The sequence below is a fragment of the Tympanuchus pallidicinctus genome, unplaced genomic scaffold (assembly GCF_026119805.1).
Source record: "Tympanuchus pallidicinctus isolate F22 unplaced genomic scaffold, pur_lepc_1.0 scaffold1, whole genome shotgun sequence".
Lineage (NCBI taxonomy): Eukaryota > Metazoa > Chordata > Aves > Galliformes > Phasianidae > Tympanuchus > Tympanuchus pallidicinctus.
Genome location: NW_026294618.1, coordinates 41398850 through 41417986, shown reverse-complemented (window position 1 = coordinate 41417986; position 19137 = coordinate 41398850). Strand labels below are relative to the sequence as shown.

The following is a 19137-nucleotide window of genomic DNA, read 5'->3' as shown; positions in this document are numbered from 1 at the left end:
ACAGTACTGAGTAACTCAGCGCATCTCAAAATGAATCTGTAATGTGCATAACCATTTTCACAGAATTGCACAACAGTTGAAATTTGACAGAACCTCTGGGTCCATCTGTCCAAAGCCCAGCTCAAGCAGGGACACCCAAAGCAGGGTGCCCAGACTCATTTTGAAGGAAAATCCACAACCTCCCTGGGCAACCTATGCCAGTGCTCCATCACCTGCACAGTAAAGAAGTGCTGCCTGATGTTAGATGGAACGGTGTTTCCTCACCATGCTTGTGAAGAAGGAATTTTCTAGTTGAATGCATCCATGTAATGTTGTTTACCTTTTGTTTTGTAGCCATTTAAAGATCGTTGTGAATGGTTCTATGAACATCTGCATTCAGGGCAACCAGATTCAGACATGGTGCACAGACCTGTCAATGAAAATGATATCCTTCTGGTTCACAGAGGTATTATTTTAAACAGAATTGGATGTCTCTGAAGTAAAATGAATTGATGCTTAAAATTAATTGATGCTTTATATTCAGATTCTATTTTTAGGAGTAGCTGTGAAGTTGTCTCTAAAGCAAATTGTGCAAAACTAAAGCAAGGGATTGCTGTGCGATTTCATGGAGAAGAAGGCATGGTGGGTAAAATTGCTTGGTTTTCCTTTATGCTTTATATAGAAAAACTAATCCTGTCTTTCATGAATAATGTTTGAATGAAATCCAAAATTTAAAATAACTTGTGCTTTTATTAAGAAATAGGTAGTTACCTACCTTAACTGGCAGTAAAAGCTCTAGGTACTAATATGTTTTATTCTTTTGACATGCAGGGACAGGGTGTGGTGCGTGAGTGGTTTGATATCTTATCCAGTGAAATAGTTAACCCAGATTATGCCTTATTTACCCAGTCAGCTGATGGTATGTCTCTGCTTTTTTTTTTGTTGTTGTTGTTGCCTAATTGTAGGGTAATGAAAACATTTTTATCATCTGAAATTCACTTAATTGATTGCAGATTGTAAGATTGTTACTTACTAAAAATGAAACCGACAGAGTTATATTTGTGTGTAGATAAGTGATTTGTTCAACATGTATTTTTAAAACTACAAGTGAGTTCTTTTTAATGTGAAACTTCCTTAAATTTTTTTGTCTTTTGTAAGAGAAGAATGAATTGTTGGTTTAAATGAATCTATTCTATTTAACGTTTCCATTCTATTTCTATCTGGTATTAGTTGAACATAATGCTTTGACAGCAGTATAGAAAGTGTTTGCCTTTCTTCTGTGGCTTTAAGGAAGCTGTAGAGATAAGATATTGTGTCCAGGTCTGGAGCCCCCAGTACAAGAAAGACAGAGAGCTATTGGAGAGGGTCCAGAGGAGAGCCACGAAGATGATCAAAGGACTGGAGCAGCTCCCCTACGAAGACAGGCTGAGGGAGCTGGGCTTGTTCAGCCTGGAGAAAAGAAGGCTGCAGGGTGACCTCATTGCAGCCTTTCAGTACCTAAAGGGAGCCTATAAACAGCAGGGGAATCAACTCTTTGAAAGGGTTGATAACAGCAGGACAAGGGGAAATGGTTTTAAGTTGAGGGAGGGGAGATTTAGGTTGGATGTCAGGGGGAAGTTCTTTACAGAGAGAGTGGTGAGGTGCTGGAACAGGCTGCCCAGAGAGGCTGTGGATGCCCTGCTGCTGGAGTGTTCAAGAGCAGATTGGATGAGGCCCTGGGTAGCCTGGTTTAGCATTAAATGTGGAGGTTGGTGGCCCTGCATGTGGCAGGGGGGTTGGCGATTCATGATCCTTGGGGTCCCTTTCAACCCTGACTATTCTGTGATATTCATTCATTTCTCTTTAGAAAACCACAAAGTCAAGCAGTTCACTTTTGTGGTAAAATGATCTGTTGGTCTCCATGGGTCTACCTTGTATTTGACTTTTTGTCTTTTAGGTACTTCATACACAGCAAATCTTTATCAATGAAAGATTTCATACCTGCAGCAGTAATAAATGTTTTGCCCTCTGGCTTAAAAAGTCTTAAGGAGTGACAAGGATATCAGTCAACAACAGAAGCATAGATCAGTTTCTGAAAGTTAAAAGGACAAGTGCAGGGATGTCTGTGTGAGATGGTCTCTTCCAAGAGGACCAAGACTGGATGGTCTGCTGTCTGTATGTGGCTGGATCCAGACAAAAGGAAGTGAATGTATTCTGATCTTTCCTGTGAGCTAGTTCACAAGTTTATAGAAGCATGGCCCACGAGAGTGAGCAAAGGTGCAGGTGGAAATGGAAGACCAAGTTCAGCAGATCATGCTTACCCTTTCGTTGATGATAATTATTTCAGGGTGTTGTCTTGGAGAGTGGTTATGCAGTATCATTGTAGTAATATGATGTCATTACACTGTAATATATTTTTCTTCTGTCTTTCTGACACGAACAGAAAAAAAAACCAAACAAAACCAGCCATCCGGAACTCCAAAATAAAACTTTGTTTTCAAATAGCATGTTTTGACAAATATGAACTTCACTTAAAGTAGACATATAGATAAAGAAATCCTATTATGTTCTTATTTTATAGGAACGACCTTCCAGCCAAACAGCAACTCTTCTGTAAACCCAGATCATTTGAACTACTTCCGCTTTGCAGGCCAGATCCTGGGATTAGCTCTCAATCACAGGCAGCTGGTGAACATTTACTTCACAAGATCATTCTACAAGCATATTCTTGGTATGGCTTTATTAAAATCCTATATATTACTCACAACAATTGTCTGAGCAGTAAATTTTCTCCTTTTTACTTTTGTATGTGTGTTGAAAGTGCAAAGAATCTTGCTAATCTTTTGAGTATATCAAAATACAGCATAATATGACAGTGATTACTGTTTTGTACCGAGTCTCTCTCTTATGAACTGCCACATCACGCAGAACGTCCTTTCTTCTGAAGTGCTATTCCTTAGTTGTCTTTGGAGGTGTAAGATAGCTTGTTGTTTTACTTTTCCTCAAGAACATGGATAAAAAAGTTTTACTTTTCCTCAAGAACCACACCTTACTTTAAGCCCTATCAAGATGTTCAAGGGATTGTTTAGATCTCATTCTGATTTTCTACAATCAGCTTGTTTATCTGCAGTCTTTTTGTGATGATTGCTGAATCTGGAATAGATTGTCTCTTAACTTCAGATTTGCTGTTTCTTTTTCCTAAAAGAATTTGGGGAGAACTGTTGCACGCTGATGATGCAGCTATCTTTCTCAAGATCTTCTTGCATGGGAATAGAGTTAACTTTTACTTGTCTGTCTTAGATCTGCTTTATGCTGTGTGACTGTGTATTAGGTAAGAAGTGAAGGCACCAGTCTGAAGCAGCACCAAATTGACAATGGTCCATTAGACTTCCATAGTAATTGTTCCTTCACGTAGTAAGAGGGTTCTGAAATAGACATTGCTTTGTATGGTACAATTTGACTCTGACTTAAGGATTGGCCTCTCAGCAAGATATTCCTCTGTATGAGGAGAAGAATGACGCTTACAGGATAATCTCCATGTGTTGTATTCAGAAACAGGAATCATTTTAATGCTGTTTGCTCACATGCTTTGAGAATAATCAGGTGTTGATCTTGTGACCTCTGTTGGAGATGACTACTGATTAATTTGGTTCTTTTCTAGTTTGAATTGAATTGTAATTATGTATTAGGTTTGCTGGTTTCTAAATTGACAGGATGACCAGGTGGTTTGTTTCTTCTTTCCTTTCCCTCTCTATTTTGCAATAGTATCCCATTCTCGTAGTCTGAATTTAAAGATGTCTGCCACTTCTGAAATATAAGTTTGTCTCAGGTTACCAGATTTGTTCTTTTGCTTCTTGCTCTTGCTGCAGGATATTTTTCCAGAGGTGAGAAATTAGCACAGTATGTAAATCAGCTGTTGGCAGCATCTCTTCTAACAAAGCATCTCTCTATTTGAAAACTGAACAGCAGCGCATAGCCTCTGTAAGCCTCTGTAAGATCTCGTCACTACCTCTTAATAAGGTCTTACCATCCTGTCGAGCTGACACCCTGTAACTCCTCAGAGGTTTGAAGCTTAAGTTCAAAAGGTTCACAGGTTTTTGTCACTCTTGTTACTTTCTGAACACAGTAAAATGGAAAAATTATCTCTGTTTCCCAAAGTAATTGTTTTTCCTACATTAGAGTGGCTTATTCAAAACAGATTCCTAAGGCCACTTCCCTCAGCTTTGTGAGTCTCCTCTCATTTCAGGAACCTGAGATGCACACCAGCAGATACTTCTGAGGGCTTTTTAAAATTTATTTTATTTTTGTTTCAAGTTTAGCTATGGGTTATGTACACTGTTGTTCATGCCAAATACAAGTTTCCAGGTTACAGACATGGTAGAAGTTCCTTTCAGCTTCTTGGGGGCCATAAGCAATGGAGTATTAAATATCCTATTGAAACCTGAGGCCAGTTTCAATTTTCTGGTTTCTCACCTTGCACTAGGATCCTTCATTTTACTTGCCTCTCCCAGTGATGGTACACTGTTGTGTGCCAAGAACTCTGAGGAATAGTGTGAACCTCTTTCAAAGGAACTCTTCTGTTTAGTCAGCAGACATGAAGTGGAAGTGCCATAAGTAGAAGCTGAAACCTGTGAAAACAAGTGAGGCCAGTTTCTTTCAGGTTCAGGTGGGCTCGTCACCTTTTTACACTTTGCACCAGTAACCGGTAGGCAAGCAGTGATCTCCTACTCTTGTGACAATACAGTTAAAACATGGTTTATAATATGTTAAATTTCTGGATGACATTACTTTTATTTGTGCTCTTAAACTTTACTTCATTTTTCTTTTTGTTTATCAGTGTACTCTATTACAGAAGTAGAACTCAGGCAAGAATACAGTTAGAAATTACTAAGATCTCTTTTTTTATTGTAGCTTTTTTTCCTTCAAACTGTCTTCTGCTTAAACAGGGGAAGAGAAGATACTTTCTCTTTTGCTGTAATCCAGTTATTTTGTAGTTTTTCTAAAGAGACAGTTTTCTGTTTGGAAAAGGAAACTTCCAGCTCCAGCCTACAAAGCCTCAAGCACTATTCAGACTGTTCAGTGAAATAGTGTATAGAGATTTTTTGTATTTACATGTTTGTACAAGCTGTTAACCTTTTAATTGTCATATTGTCTGGGGTGCTGCTCCTGCAATCCATAACATGTTAAAACCTCTACTAACAGAACATTCATGTGACATCCTAAAAACGCACAAGACGACTGTGAAGAAAAAGACATACTTCCCAGTAATTAGTTTTCCTCTCTAAAGCTATTAACACTTATACCCTCTTCCTCTTTTCCAAGTATTTATTTTGACAGTTATCTAAATTATCTGTCTTCATAAAGTCACTCGGGTTTGCTTTCTTGTGCAGTGAAGAGGTAGTTTTTCTGTGCAAACTCAGTCACCTTGTTCTTGACATGTTTGCTCAAACTTGTTCTCAAGTGCCATGTCTGTGAAGGGGATAATAAATAAGAAGTTTCCATACTTGGCTGGAATCCAAACTTCTGGCACCTCAGTGTGTGTCTCAGTGCTTCTGAGTGACCTGAAGTTCAGTTTGAAAATGTGAAATTTCTATAAATCATTTTTTTCAACTGAGTAGTAGAACTCATAACAAAAGATGAAAAAGAAAACTGAAGAGTGAAGGAATTTTCCAAAATGCAGAAAATTATTTATGTTTTTCCAGCTATGAATCTTTTTCTGGGGAGAAGAGATATTATACAGGAAGAAAAAAATAAATAAATATGGGTTCCTAGAAGTTACACAAAAACTTTTTAGAAGAGCTTATTTTTTTTTTTAATCACTTATTTAACCTTGTACATTCATTGTTAGATGCTTCTGCTGAAATCCACAAGCCATCTAAAATTGTGCAAGCTGTTGTTGCTCAAGAGGTGTGCCATTTGCTTCTCTGTGGGGGAAAAAAAAACATCCAGTGGAAACTTTAATGCTTTTAAAATGTTATAAGTACAGTTCTGCTGTAGTTTAACAATGGTGAATCCCTTTTCCCACTTTTCTGTTACTGCATTATTCTGTTTCCTCTCTAGAGGGCAATCTTATACTATATATTAAATTAGAACCCTTTTTCCCTTCTTGTGTTTATTTTATCTTTATTTTTCTTTTTAGGTATACCCGTAAATTATCAGGATGTAGCATCTATTGATCCAGAGTATGCAAAGAACTTGCAGTGGATTTTAGATAATGATATCAGTGATCTGGGTTTAGAGCTGACTTTTTCTGTTGAAACTGACGTATTTGGAGCAATGGAAGAAGTGCCATTAAAGCCTGGGGGTGCAAGTATACTTGTTACACAGGAAAACAAGGTAAGTGTACAGATTTATTCAGGGGCTGGCAATACAAGAAAAAATGATTGTACTCTTTTTCTGAAAACCTCATTTTTTTTGAAGACAGTCTACAAAATAAAAACTTAATGGCTCCTTTCTTTCTCTAGCTTGATGTGTTACTGAAGTAGTACTATTAGATGTATCTATTAAGTGTTCAGCGTTGTTCTTCTTTCTCTCAGAACTTCTGAAAGTAAAATGCAGTATTTATTTTAAATGTTACAGACGTTGATACTATTGAGTCATGACTGAATACCAGGAGGGTAGAACAGTAGCAATTGATAAAAAGTAAAATTGTAGCAGGGCAGTCCTAGATTGCCAGTAGTATACAGTACAATTGGTAACATAAAAAGCTGCAGGAAGCTTTTCAGCCATTTCCAGTTCACTCACTATGTGATTGTATCAGTAGGTGTAGTTTACTTTGTGTATGCAGTATTCATTCGGTTTCGCTGCTAGCACAGATAGCTGTTGTAATAGTAAAGACCACTTGGTGTCAGCGTTTGCTCTCACAAAATTTTAGTTCCTCTTGGTGCAGTTGGCACCGAATTCTTGTATGCTTAATCCTCATTTTCATTAAGGCAGAGTGCCATTGCAATAACTGGGATATGTGTTATTAGCCAGATTCTGCCTGTTTCCTGCAATACAGTCATTCGTGAAAGAATACGGACAATAAAACAAGTCTGATTGTGAAGTGAGTGGGTGATTAATTTCTTTATTAGCTATCAGAGAATGCAAAGATGTTGATTCTTGTTTCTAGGTGGTCTTGATTTCAGTGTATAAAACAGATCTGAAGATGAAACGAATAACGTTCTTTTTAACAACCATTTAAAAAGTATTTGGCAGTTATCAGCATGAAATTAGAAGTTTGCCCACATGAGGATTTCCTCAGCCATTAATAGCTCACATTGTTCCATTAACTTGTGACTTGCGGCGCAGTCTGAAAAAGGTGCTTGAATGTGCACAGAACATTTGCATCCCTGCCAGCTCATCTGCCTTCCTCAGCGCTGTCAGGAGGGTTTGGGCAGCTTTTATTTGAAGGGTGGAAAGAAACAGCTGTTGTAGTAGCTTTAGAACTGCTATTCTTCATTGATTTTTGAATTTGAAGGCTGCAAAATATAAAGTCAACGTACATCTGTAAGATGGCAATGTCTCCTGTTTATTTCTGATTTTTACATCAGTGAGCCAGGCTATTGAGAATTGTAGAACTGTGTTTTAGTGTGATTTAGTACTGTTCGAGTATTTTTTCCAGTTTCTTTAACATGGCATGATTTTTGCAGTATGTTTTAGCTTAATGGCTCTAACAGGTTAAACAAAAGAGCGTGCTTTTATACAGCACCTTTTTTTCTTTTTTCCTGCAACAGATATCTTTTTTTTTTCTTTTCTGCCTTTACCTGAGGAATAAAAGATTTTTGCTTAAAAATCTTTGTATTTGCCATACCTCTGGCAGAAGGAATACCAGCTTCTAAAAGAATTTGCTGTGTCTGCACACTAGCTGATTACCTGCTTGAAGATAACGTATATTGAAATGAAATTGAATGAATCCTTATTCCTTAAAAACCAAACCAACAAACCCTCCAAAACCCAAACAAACAAAACCAAACAAGCCCACAGAAACCATCCAAACAATCTATTTTCCTCTTACAGAAAAGCAGAATGGAAAAAAAGAAAAGTATATTATTGAGGAATAGAAGTAATAGCTGCATAACTGTTTGTAAAAAGGTGTTTTCTTGAGCAAATTCTTTTTTTTACCTCAATTGTATAATAGGTGAATGGTTGTGGGATTGTATGATGTAAATGTACCAGTCTTGCAATTGGACAGTCTGCATAGTTCCAACTAAAGTTTCTGTTGCAGTAGTGGTTCAACTACCTTTTATGATAATAATGGAGAGACATCAGAGGGAGAAATCTTGCTTTTTCCCATTTCCTTGCTGTGCAGTTTTCTTTATTCTTTGGTGTGTATTTTCTTATAGATTTCTGCTTTTAGGAAAAACGAGAGACAAAGTTTGACCAGATGCTGTTTCAAAAAGTAGTCCAAATTTTCTCAAAGCCATATTTGCGACATGTCTGTCTGTGACCTGGCCGTGCTGTCTGGCAATAGAAAACCACACAAATTTTTCAAACAGCTTCCCCCTAAACCTGTACATCATAATGGATGTTGATCCTTGTCTCACCCCATTACATGGGGTTGTGAAATCAGAAAAGTACTATCTTTGCTTGTTTGTACAAGCCCTTACTCCAGCTTAGACTTCTCCATTAGGTTTGTGATGAGCAGCACACTGAATGAAGAATGTGTTAGTTGCATCTTTTATGCACTATGTAGGACTGCATACAAAATTATGAAGATATATATATTTTGTAATGTGCTCCTGAGGCTTTGGAGAGGGAATAAAATGCAAATGAAGTGAACAGAGGCAAAAACAAATTGACCATTTTTTGCTGGCACACATTATGTAAATGTAGTGGTCTCAGAGTGCACCAGTTCTTGTCGTCAATATGCTATGCTGTTCCAGGCTGTTTAAAGATTTCTTGTTATACCTAAAGCAAAGTAACTATTTTCTTTCATAATGGGTAATTTAAAATTTAATGTAAATATGTTTTAATACAGAAAATGAGCACTTATGTACATCATATTTATTCTAATGGATTTTTTAAAATAGGATTGTGAAATTTTCTCTCTACTTCCCTGTTTTCTGAATAGCCTAACAAGTAACAGACTTAAGAACAAATATTTTTGCTTGTGGAAGAACAACGTTAACATTACTTTTAATCCTGTTATTGCTAAAGTTTCTTATTTCTACCCAGAGCTCATGAACGTAGTTGCAGAGGCTGACTCTACTGCAGTTAGTCTCCTTTGGCTACTCATCTAATTCATTAGAAAAAAGAGATGTCTTCAGTTTCACTGATACTAAAAACAACCTAGGGAGATTACTAGATTGAAACTAGATTTTTGTTAACAGCTCTGCAGCTGAAGACATGCTTAGGTATGCCTTTAGATCTCTTTACAAATTAATTGTCCTTTCCCCCTGTTATGATGGTAGCAATGCATTTAAGAATATCTTCTGACTGTGATGCAAGTAACTGAAGGATGTACTTCTGTGCTCATAAGGAACTGCTTTTGAAAAAATACTTTGTTTCATGCTTCATTTTGTTTGGCTTTCTTTTTTTTTTTAAGAGAAGGAGAGACAGATTACTTAATTGTTTTTGTGCAGGTTCAAAACCTCAGTGTTACATTAATGGTTTTTTTTAAAATTAAAAATCTACGTTGCATTTTTGTAAGGTTGTTGTCTTGAAGCAAGGTGATGGTTGAGATGGTTAAATTGGGAGGTATGTTTTATGATTTCCTTCATAGAAATCACAATTAGGAAGTAAAAGCATTACTTTGAAACCATATACTTAAAAAAAAAAATCCAGAAGTAGATTTCTATTTGAGGACAAATTTTCTGTTCTTGAATACTTTATTAGACTTGCACTGTTTTGTCAGATTAAATGAGAGGTGTTTGCACAGCTTTAATGCAGGCACTCTTAAATCTGTCTCTTTCTTAAAAACCTTCCTTTAGTTGCCTGCTAGGCTTTTGTGTTTTCAACAAAAGCAGAGTTCTGGAGAATTCCTTTTCTAAGGGAAATCTTTTAAAGCGGACAGAGCCCTCAAATCTCTAAAGCATGCAAAATATTGCATTGTCTGTTTGCGTATTATGGTATAAATACTGTTGTTTTTCGTCCCTCTAAAAATTGAGGTGGCTTTTGAGACTTTAGTTAAAAAACGTTATTAATACAGCAGAGTTTGCAGGGATTAGACTCTCAGAGGCACAAGCAAAGCAAGCAAGCTTTTTTGACTAGCAAATACTGCTTTAGGATGTTACCTTTTTTTCTGAGTTATGTCACTTGGCTTAACTGTGCAACAGCATGCATCAAAGGTGGCTGTATTGGAGGCAAACATGACAAAACAATTTTATTCACGTATGTGGTCTTGATCTAGGTCCATCTTGACTCGCTTCTGCTATGATTTGAACTCTTGTGTTGCCTTTGGAAGGAAGGAAGCAGTAAAACAAAGAACTTTGGACTGTAAAGGATCAGCTGAGTTATCTTGTGTTGCTTAACTTTGTGGAAAGTGCATAGGGGACTCTTAATGCCTCAAGAGGAGATGAAATTTGTAATATTTGGAGGACTGCATTTGTGTATGCATTATTAGTATGTATTTTTGCTATTGTATGTCTTAACATCATTTTCTTTTTTTCAGGCTGAGTATGTACAGCTTGTCACTGAACTTAGAATGACAAGAGCCATTCAACCTCAGATAAACGCCTTTTTACAAGGCTTCCATATGTTCATTCCACCATCTTTGATTCAACTTTTTGATGAATACGAACTGGTAAGCAGAAATGCCTGTACTGTTGGTCAGAGACTTTGTACAGCACCACTCTTCCTTGGTAACGGTGTAGAAGCAGAGCACAGAGAATACATACTTTGTATCTTTCATTGCAGTCCTTTCATTTGCACCTATCAATGAAGACCTCAATATGAGTATTCCTGCTTATCCTTCTTAGTGTCACAGGAAAATGCTGGTGATAAATGCTTTAAACTGTACCTTGAGAACTGTTGTCCGTGTGTGTGTGTGTATATTTTTTTTATTTATTTATTTTTTTTCCTGGAGGACAGAATTCAAGGACAGAATTTCTTCAAAAATCATGAGATGCTGTGTACTGTCTTCACTTTTTTTGTTTGTTTGTTTCAGAATCAAATTGGAATAAGTTTTTTAGGGTAGTTTGTTATTCTGCAAATAAGGCATCTCAAGTTTTGTTTCAAGTCATGGTAAAACTTGGAGCTTTTATTTTTAGGTTCCTTCATTATAATTTCCATCTCTTGTTGTAGTGTGCTTAAATTAAAGAGATCATGTACACTTGGCTGATTTCAAGCATCTTTTGATAGTAAAACTTAGTAGTAACACAAGATTCTGTAAGGGTGAAACTAAGCAGAAAAAGAACTGTAATCTTTTTTGAATTATTACTTAAAAGCATTACCTTTTCAAATAGTACAAATATTTGAAATTAGTGGGTAGTCAAGACTAACGAAAAGCTGTGTGCTTCTTTTGAAGGAGCTTTTGTTGTCTGGTATGCCGGAAATTGATGTGAATGATTGGTTAAAAAATACAGAGTATACCAGTGGCTATGAGAGAGGAGACCAAGTAATCCAGGTAAAATATTTTTTTTGAATAATAATGATTGTTGCATTTTAATCCACAAGAAAGATGTTTTTTCTGTTTCTGTGTGTGTGTTTTCGTGGAAGCTTATTTTGGTTAAAATTTGTGGAGCTTTTTTATACTGTGTTCCTATATTAAGTGACTTAGTTATGTATAAATTTGATGTGAAAATTGCTGTAATTTAAGATACAGACAATTTATTGTTTTGCCATGATCTTCTCAAATACTGTAAGTATTTGATGGAAAATACAAGCTAACTTATTTCTTCTTTAGTGGTTCTGGGATGTTGTGGAAGAACTAACTCAGGAAGAGAGAGTGCTACTATTACAGTTTGTTACTGGCAGGTGAGAAACTCTAACAAGAAATATGTTGTTTGGATACTCTTGAAATAAGTCAACAGATTTCAGATTACATACCTAGAAACTGCTGTGAATATTTTGGTGTTCAATGTGTTTATCAAAATAGACAAAATGTGTGTTAGTACTTCTGATACTTGTATTGCCGGTTAAATGGATAATTACTCATTTATTATACTCGACTACTTTGCAGGAGGCCTCACAGAATCATACAATTGCTCAGGTTGGAAAACACCTTAAAGATCATGTCCAACCACAACCTAACTATACCACTGTAATAACCCTCTGCTAAATCATATCCCTGAGCACCACGTCCAAATGATTTTTAAACACATCCAGGGATAATGACTCAACCATATCTGTGGAGAGCCTATTCCAGTGCTTAACAACCCTTTCTGTAAAAAAGTGTTTCCTGATATCCAGTCTTCCCCTGCCTCAATTTCAGGCCATTTCCTCTCGTCCTGTCACCAGCAAAAAGAGACCAGCTCTGCTCTCACTATAAGCACCTGTCAGATATTGGAAGAGAGCAATAAAGTCTCCTCTCAGTCTCTTCTTCCCCAAACTAAACAGCCCCAATTCCTTTAGTTGCTCCTTGTAGGGCATATTCTCCAAGGCCTTTCACCAGCCTTGTTACCCTTCTTTGGACCTCCTTCAGCACCTCAATGTCCTTTCTGTATTGAGGTGCCCAAAACTGAACACAATACTTTAGGTGAGGCCTCATCAGTTCTGAGTATAGGGGCAGGATTGCTTCCCTAGTCCTGCTCACCACACCATTCCTGATACAAGCCAGGATGCCATTGGTCTTCTTGGCCACCTGAGCACGCTGCTGGCTCATATACAGCAGACTGTCCATCAATACACCAAGGTCCATTTCTGTCAGGTTGCTTTCCAGCCACTCCTCCTCAAGTCTGCAGGGTTGCTTGGGGTGGTTGTGACCAAAATGCAGGACCCGACACTGGGCCCTGTTGAAACTCATACAGTTTACCTTGGCCCATCAATCCAGTCTATCCAGGTCCATCTGTAGTGCCTTTCTCCCTTCAGGCAGATCAACACTCCCTCCCAACTTCTTGTCTTCTGCAAACTTACTGAGTGTGCACTCAATCCCCTCATCAAGATCATTGATAAAGATGTTGAAGAGGAGTGGTCCCAGTATCAAGCTTCTGTATAGCTAATTTGCTGCCTCAGGCAATTTTCAAACAAGGAGGTAATGAATTTAATGACACTTCATATTTGCCTTCCTGTTGTGTATTTATGTGTCTGTTGGCTTCTCCAATGAGTACTGGATAGAATCGTTAAGTGGCTTGAGTTAGAAGGAACCTTCAAAATCATCTAGTTCCAACCCCTTTGCCATGGGAAGGAACACATGCCACTGTAAGTTTTGAATGAATATAAGTTTTACTATTAGAGACAACTAGGTATGATTTCAATTGGTGTAAACAGAACTTCTTTCTCCTAAAGCTCAGTTGGATTTGATGTTAGTACAGCATGACAAGATCAAGTGTAACCATAAGAAAGACTGTTTGCTTTTTTAGTATTTCTATATTCCAGTCGTTCTTCAGGAAAGCCACTTTTGCTTCTTTTTATGGTGTGAGCAATAAATTTCACGTGGATCTGGGTATGTTGCCAAGGCTGTGTATACAGATAGTTTGCAAAGTGACATATGTTGGCTGAATTTTGTAGTTACTTCTTGCTTTGTTTCTTTTTCTGTAGTAGGTATAGACTCCACCATCTTTTTAACTTAGTGTTCCCTTCATACTTGAGGATCAGCAGAGCAGTTGACCTTTCCTTTGTTTATAAATTTTGTGATTAAGTGATGGTAAAATACAAATTTAGATCATTAAACCGTGTCTTTTATAGGAAGAAATTTCACAGTCACAGACATATCATCAAATGGAACAGTCTTCAAAAATTATATTAGTTTCACTTGATTTATTATGAATTTGATTGGTTTTAGGGATCACAGGCAATTTAAGAAGATAGTTCTGTGCACACTAATCTTTTTTTATCCTCTACAGAAATGAGTCGTGTGATTCTTACTGCACATCTGCTGCCTGTCAGCTGGTGGTCTTCTATATTTTTAATGAGCTAATCCATTTCTAAATCTAGATGGCAAATAAGGATCTTTAAGATGTAGGGTCATGTTTAAAATGTTTAAAATACTGCTTAAAACATTCCCAGTGATAATGAACATACTGAATGCCACTTCACAGACATTTGGGATAATAACCTGGGTTCTCGGAGATACTTTCTACTTAGTAAACAATTGTGTTGCCTGATTAATACGTGCTTGAGCACTGTTCATCCAATCATGTCCTAGAAAGTTCTAGTTCTAGGACATAGAATATTTAGATGCCAAGCTCTGAATTGGTGTACAGGCCAGTATTTCAAGTAAAATTTTACGTTAAAGTTATATGTGATTTCAAACGATTTTTTTTTTTCTAGCTGGATACTCCACATTTTTTTTTAATGAGGAATTTATTTAAGATTCTGTGTGCGCTGGTTTGCTGTCTGTATTCTAAATTTCCATTATTTTTCCCATTTCCCTTTAGTCTCTTCTGCATATTCACTTAATTGATTTTTTTTTTTGTGAAGTAGTACTATTCTTACTTTCCAGTTAAAGGCTGTAAAATTAATTTTGTGAGTTGAATAACATTAATTACTTTTATGACAGTATCTTCAGTGTTTCTCTGACATCTCTAAATGTTTCTGTAACCTTTCATCTTCTCTAGTCCTAAAGCTTTTTCTCTTCCATGTAGTAAAGGTTCACTTTGGTAGTTTCAGTACTTATAGCATTGAATTCATCAGTAATATTAATTTTGAGACTTTTTCTTTTGACAGTGTGCTTTCCATGTCACCTAATGTTTCAGTGTCTGTGTTTTGGAGGAGCACACTGAAGAAAAAGCCTAAATATTCTTGTGCCAGATAATCATGTTGGGGACCCAAACGTTTTCTTAATAACCACCTAGTTTATAACTGTATTTGGCTAAATATTTGTTAATTATGACCCATTGGCAAATTTTGATCAGCTTTTTAGTTAACAGTTGGAAGAAAGTGTTGAGTGCTTACTGTGATAAATGTTTGCTAGTATTCTTTTGGCTGCAGAGTTTTTAGGTTATTATTCTGTGGATGTGTGCTCTTCTGATTTAACTTAGAAGACTGCAGTTTCTGTTAAGTAACAAATAAGGTATATGCTATTGTAAGAGAAACTCAAAGTATTTGATAAATGTGATGGATATGATTATTCTTAAAACATAAAGTGAGTTCTTTCTATGCTTTTTTTTTTTTTTTTTAAATAGGATTATGCAAAATCTGTTAATAAAAAGTAGATAGTAATATTATGATTCAGATGCAAGTTTAAACATTTCAATAGCTCTGGAGTTTCCAAAGCTATAGAATTGTATTGTTGCTTTTGCTGAAGGCTATTTGTACATGCAGTATGAAAAGTAGGATCTTGTGATCTTATTTACACATCTTTGAAAGGCTTTCTTTATAACATTGGCAGTGTTTTGTTGAGATGAAAACACATACTTGGAAGTTTAAGCCAGCTATTTTGTGCACTGAAAGCCATGATTTTAATCTACTGTATGAAAAGCATTTTAATGAGTTAAATTATTTAAAAAAAAAAAAAAAAAAACAAAACTCAAAAAACAGTTAGCTAATAGTGGGCTGTTGACAAAATGAAGTCTGTATTTTATTGCTTATTTCAATGTAGAATTCTCCTGGCTCACAGAACAAAAGATCACTGCAGGGGATGCAGCACTGTGTTAGAAATGCAAGCCAAAAACATGATACAAGAGTGTACTGCTGTAAAATCTTTACAGCTCTTTTGAACTGTGGCTACAAACACAATTGCATTTGTACACCAGGAATGGTGTGCTGCAAATAATCAGTACTTCTCTTCATGGTGAGAAGTCATCAGTACTTCTCCTCACCAATGCTGGGAATGATGTGTTGAATTGTGCTGCCGTTAATCTAGGTGATTGAATACTATACTTGTGTTGGATACCAAAGTTGCTTCTTACTGCAGGGTCTGATATAGCTCCTTAACATCTGGCAATAGCAACTTCCCCTTTTCTGCATTTTTACCATGTAAGTTTACTTAGTGGAACCTTTGCTTCATTTTCCCTTCTTATTCTCGTTTTTTAGTCACTTTTTTTTTTTTTTTTTAATTTATTTTCATTATCTTTAATGTGTTTTTCTCTAATCCTGAATGCTGACAATTGTTCTATATTTTATGGAAGGTTTATCTTATTTTATCAGATTCTTTCTTTGCTAGTTACAGAATCATAGAATAGATGAAATTGGAGGGGACCTCATCCAACTGCAAAGCAGGGTCAGTTAGAACTGGATGCTCATAGTCTCATCTGGTCTCCAAGGACCCCACAGCTTCTCTGGGCAACTTGTTCCAACGTTTGACCACCCTCAGAGTGAGAGAGGAAAGCAACACAAAGCCCCCCTCAGGTTTAAATGCAATTTCCCAAGCTCTACTTTATTTATTCCCCCCTTTGGAAATTCAAACACATTGATCAGATTTCTCTGAGTTTCCTTGCTGAACAACTCTCCCTCCTCACATGGCAGATGCTCTGGTCCCTTTGTGTCACTTGGCTCATCTTGCTGCAGCACATCCTTCTCTCTTCTTCCAGAGAGCATTTCCAAGTGTTTCCCACCAGGGCTGAACACAGGCAGGATCACCTCTTGGCACTGTTCTTGATGCAGCCAAAGAGTCTGCTGTCCTCTGATATGAGAATGCATTGCTGGCTCACATTCAACTTCATTAGTTCTTATCCTTTTGTTGCACGTGTTAGACTTTTAAAAGACATTCATAATGAGGACTGTAATAAAAACAGGTTTTACATTGTAATGCATACCAACTTCAGCTGATACAATTATCTGAACTTTACTGTATTTGTCTCTGTTAGTTTAAAATCTGGGAAGGATGCTGAAGACTTCATGTCTGTTATCTATTTACACTTCAATCCTGAAAAATATATTGAAAAGGAAGGGGAAAAAAAAAAAAAGAATAAAATGATTAGTGAGAATGCATTCCTGATGATGTTAATGATTTTTTTAAATATTGTTTTGCCATGGATTATCACCAGGTGAGAGTGTATATGATGTGATGGTTTTATTAGTTAAGATATGAGATATTGTATCTGAAGTACTAAATGAAAAGATGTATCAAAACACTTTGGTCAGTTGTTTCACAGGCAGTAACTGGAGAATAAACTTTTTAATGCTGTACTTTAAAAACTGTAAATGTAAAAAAAATGTAAATAAGGTGTGATAAATGTAATAATGTAATAAACTGAGGTAATGGTCTTATAAAAACTGGTTGAAGAAGTGAACTTGCTTTGCAAACAGGACTCTCCTAAATATCATTCAAGGAATTTGATGTATAATGCAGATAAATGTAAATATGTGTGAGTGTTTGTAATTATAAGTACTTAGACAATGTGAATTTTGATACTGATGTGAGAAAGGGAGAAAAGTATTGGTAACTTAAGAGATATTTGCAGTGTTACTAATGTATTTTTGGCTTAACTCTTCTTACAATGATCTAATTTCTGTGAGTATTCTCAGTTCCAGAGTGCCTCACGGTGGCTTTGCCCATATCATGGGTGGGAGTGGATTGCAAAATTTTACAATTGCTGCTGTGCCGTATACTGCGAATCTTTTACCAACATCCAGCACATGGTATGTCAGCTACTCATTACAACACCTGACAAATAAAGGCTTTTTTTTCTTATCAATGCCAGTCAAAATACCAGCCTTTTGAATATTTTCATTAAAAGGCCCCAAATCCTTGGCAGTTGCTGGAGTATGCTCTCGCCATCATCCAGGTGGTAGTTGTATGGTTTTTTTTTTTTTTGCTCATTTTTCTCTACTTCAGTCAAGTGAAATTAATAAAGGAATTTAAAAGTGAAATTATTGTATTAACCACTGTGAAGAAAAAAAACCCTTTTCTGCATTATATATGAATGCTTCTCACTGGGACTGTAATGCAGAACTGGCTTCCTTTGCTCCTTGTTCACTGAATGTGACACCTTTGGAATTTTCAATTAGAAAACAAAACTTTACTCTTGCATTTCTTGCTCTGATGAGTTTTCCTTTCCTTTTTTCTATTCTTGTTTATTTTTTTTCCTCCTTTTCAGTATCAACATGCTCAAGTTACCTGAATACCCAAGTAAAGAAATCCTGAAGGACAGGCTTCTTGTGGCATTGCACTGTGGAAGCTATGGTTACACGATGGCATAATGAAGTCCAGAAAACTCCTCTGACTACTGCTGTGAAATTCAGACTGGCAGAAGTTTTTTTGGAAGCTGTTAGTGGAATAGCAACTCGGATGCTGCAGTAAGGCTGAGTAATTCATACAGGACCATCAGGTTTCTTTCTCCATTAGATGTTGTCAAAGGAACTTTGAAATTGTCACATAACTTACTTTTCTCAGTACGATGTATTTTCATTTTTTCAAATGACAGGTCTGTATGGAAATTGGTTTACATGCTTTTCATTATCACTTCAGTCTGAATTGGGAAGTTTGTTAGAATCTCTTTCCACTGTCTTATTTTTGATTTTCAACTAGATGGTTGAATGGCATTTGTTTATTTTGCATTCAGCTAGCATACTGGCAATGGACAGGCTTGTACTTTATGCCTTGTTGCATGTGAAAGTGCCGTTTATTTTTTTTCAGAGAACACCAGGGAAAGTTCAATTTGGATATTGTACAGTAAGACAGATCTGATGTATTTTCCATTTCTTTGCATAGTAACAGAAATAAAATTTTATAACTTTTTAGTATTTTAATGTATATAGTATGTAAAGATTAGACTTATCACTGGAAAAATATCAGATGAAATTAATAGCTAATTTGTATTAGAATTTACACTATATTCTACTAAATATTTAAAGTATTTGTGACTTTATAGTTAACTTACAGTTTAGAATTTGTAAATATTATTTAAGTTCTATATTCATTTGTTTGAATGCCTTTGCTCTTTCCTTGACATAACTGTATGTTTAAAAGTTATTATTAAATTTTAATATTTTTACCAGAATCTGAATGTGACAAGTTTGTATGGTTTTGTATATTTGGGTTTTTTTTTTTTTTTTTTTTTTTTTTTTAGGACTTTGTTCATCTTGTGTATAATTTTAAATTGTCGTGGAAGTAGCTTTTGAGAAGGCATTATTGAAGTTTATGGATAGACATTATCAAATGCACAGGGAAGGAACTGAGCTTACTGAGAGGTTAACTGTCAAGGCTATCATAATTAG

General features: G+C 36.1%; 1 protein-coding gene across 3 annotated transcripts in view; it reads left to right on the top strand.

The window, feature by feature from the left end:
- HACE1 (HECT domain and ankyrin repeat containing E3 ubiquitin protein ligase 1) overlaps positions 1–18890 on the top strand; it is a 50139-nt gene extending 31249 nt beyond the window's left edge. For 2 of the 3 annotated variants that reach the window (XM_052696722.1, XM_052696742.1), the window contains 10 exons: positions 334–445; positions 524–621; positions 811–898; positions 2540–2689; positions 6098–6294; positions 10550–10681; positions 11405–11503; positions 11783–11853; positions 17446–17559; positions 18018–18889. In XM_052696722.1, the coding sequence (XP_052552682.1) occupies positions 334–445; positions 524–621; positions 811–898; positions 2540–2689; positions 6098–6294; positions 10550–10681; positions 11405–11503; positions 11783–11853; positions 17446–17559; positions 18018–18120 (1164 nt within the window). In that variant the 3' untranslated portion in view covers positions 18121–18889. Of the gene's footprint in view, positions 1–333; positions 446–523; positions 622–810; positions 899–2539; positions 2690–6097; positions 6295–10549; positions 10682–11404; positions 11504–11782; positions 11854–17445; positions 17560–18017 lie in introns of all 3 variants that reach the window. The other variant, XM_052696732.1, reaches the window with a different exon arrangement.
- The last annotated feature ends 247 nt before the right edge of the window (positions 18891–19137 follow it).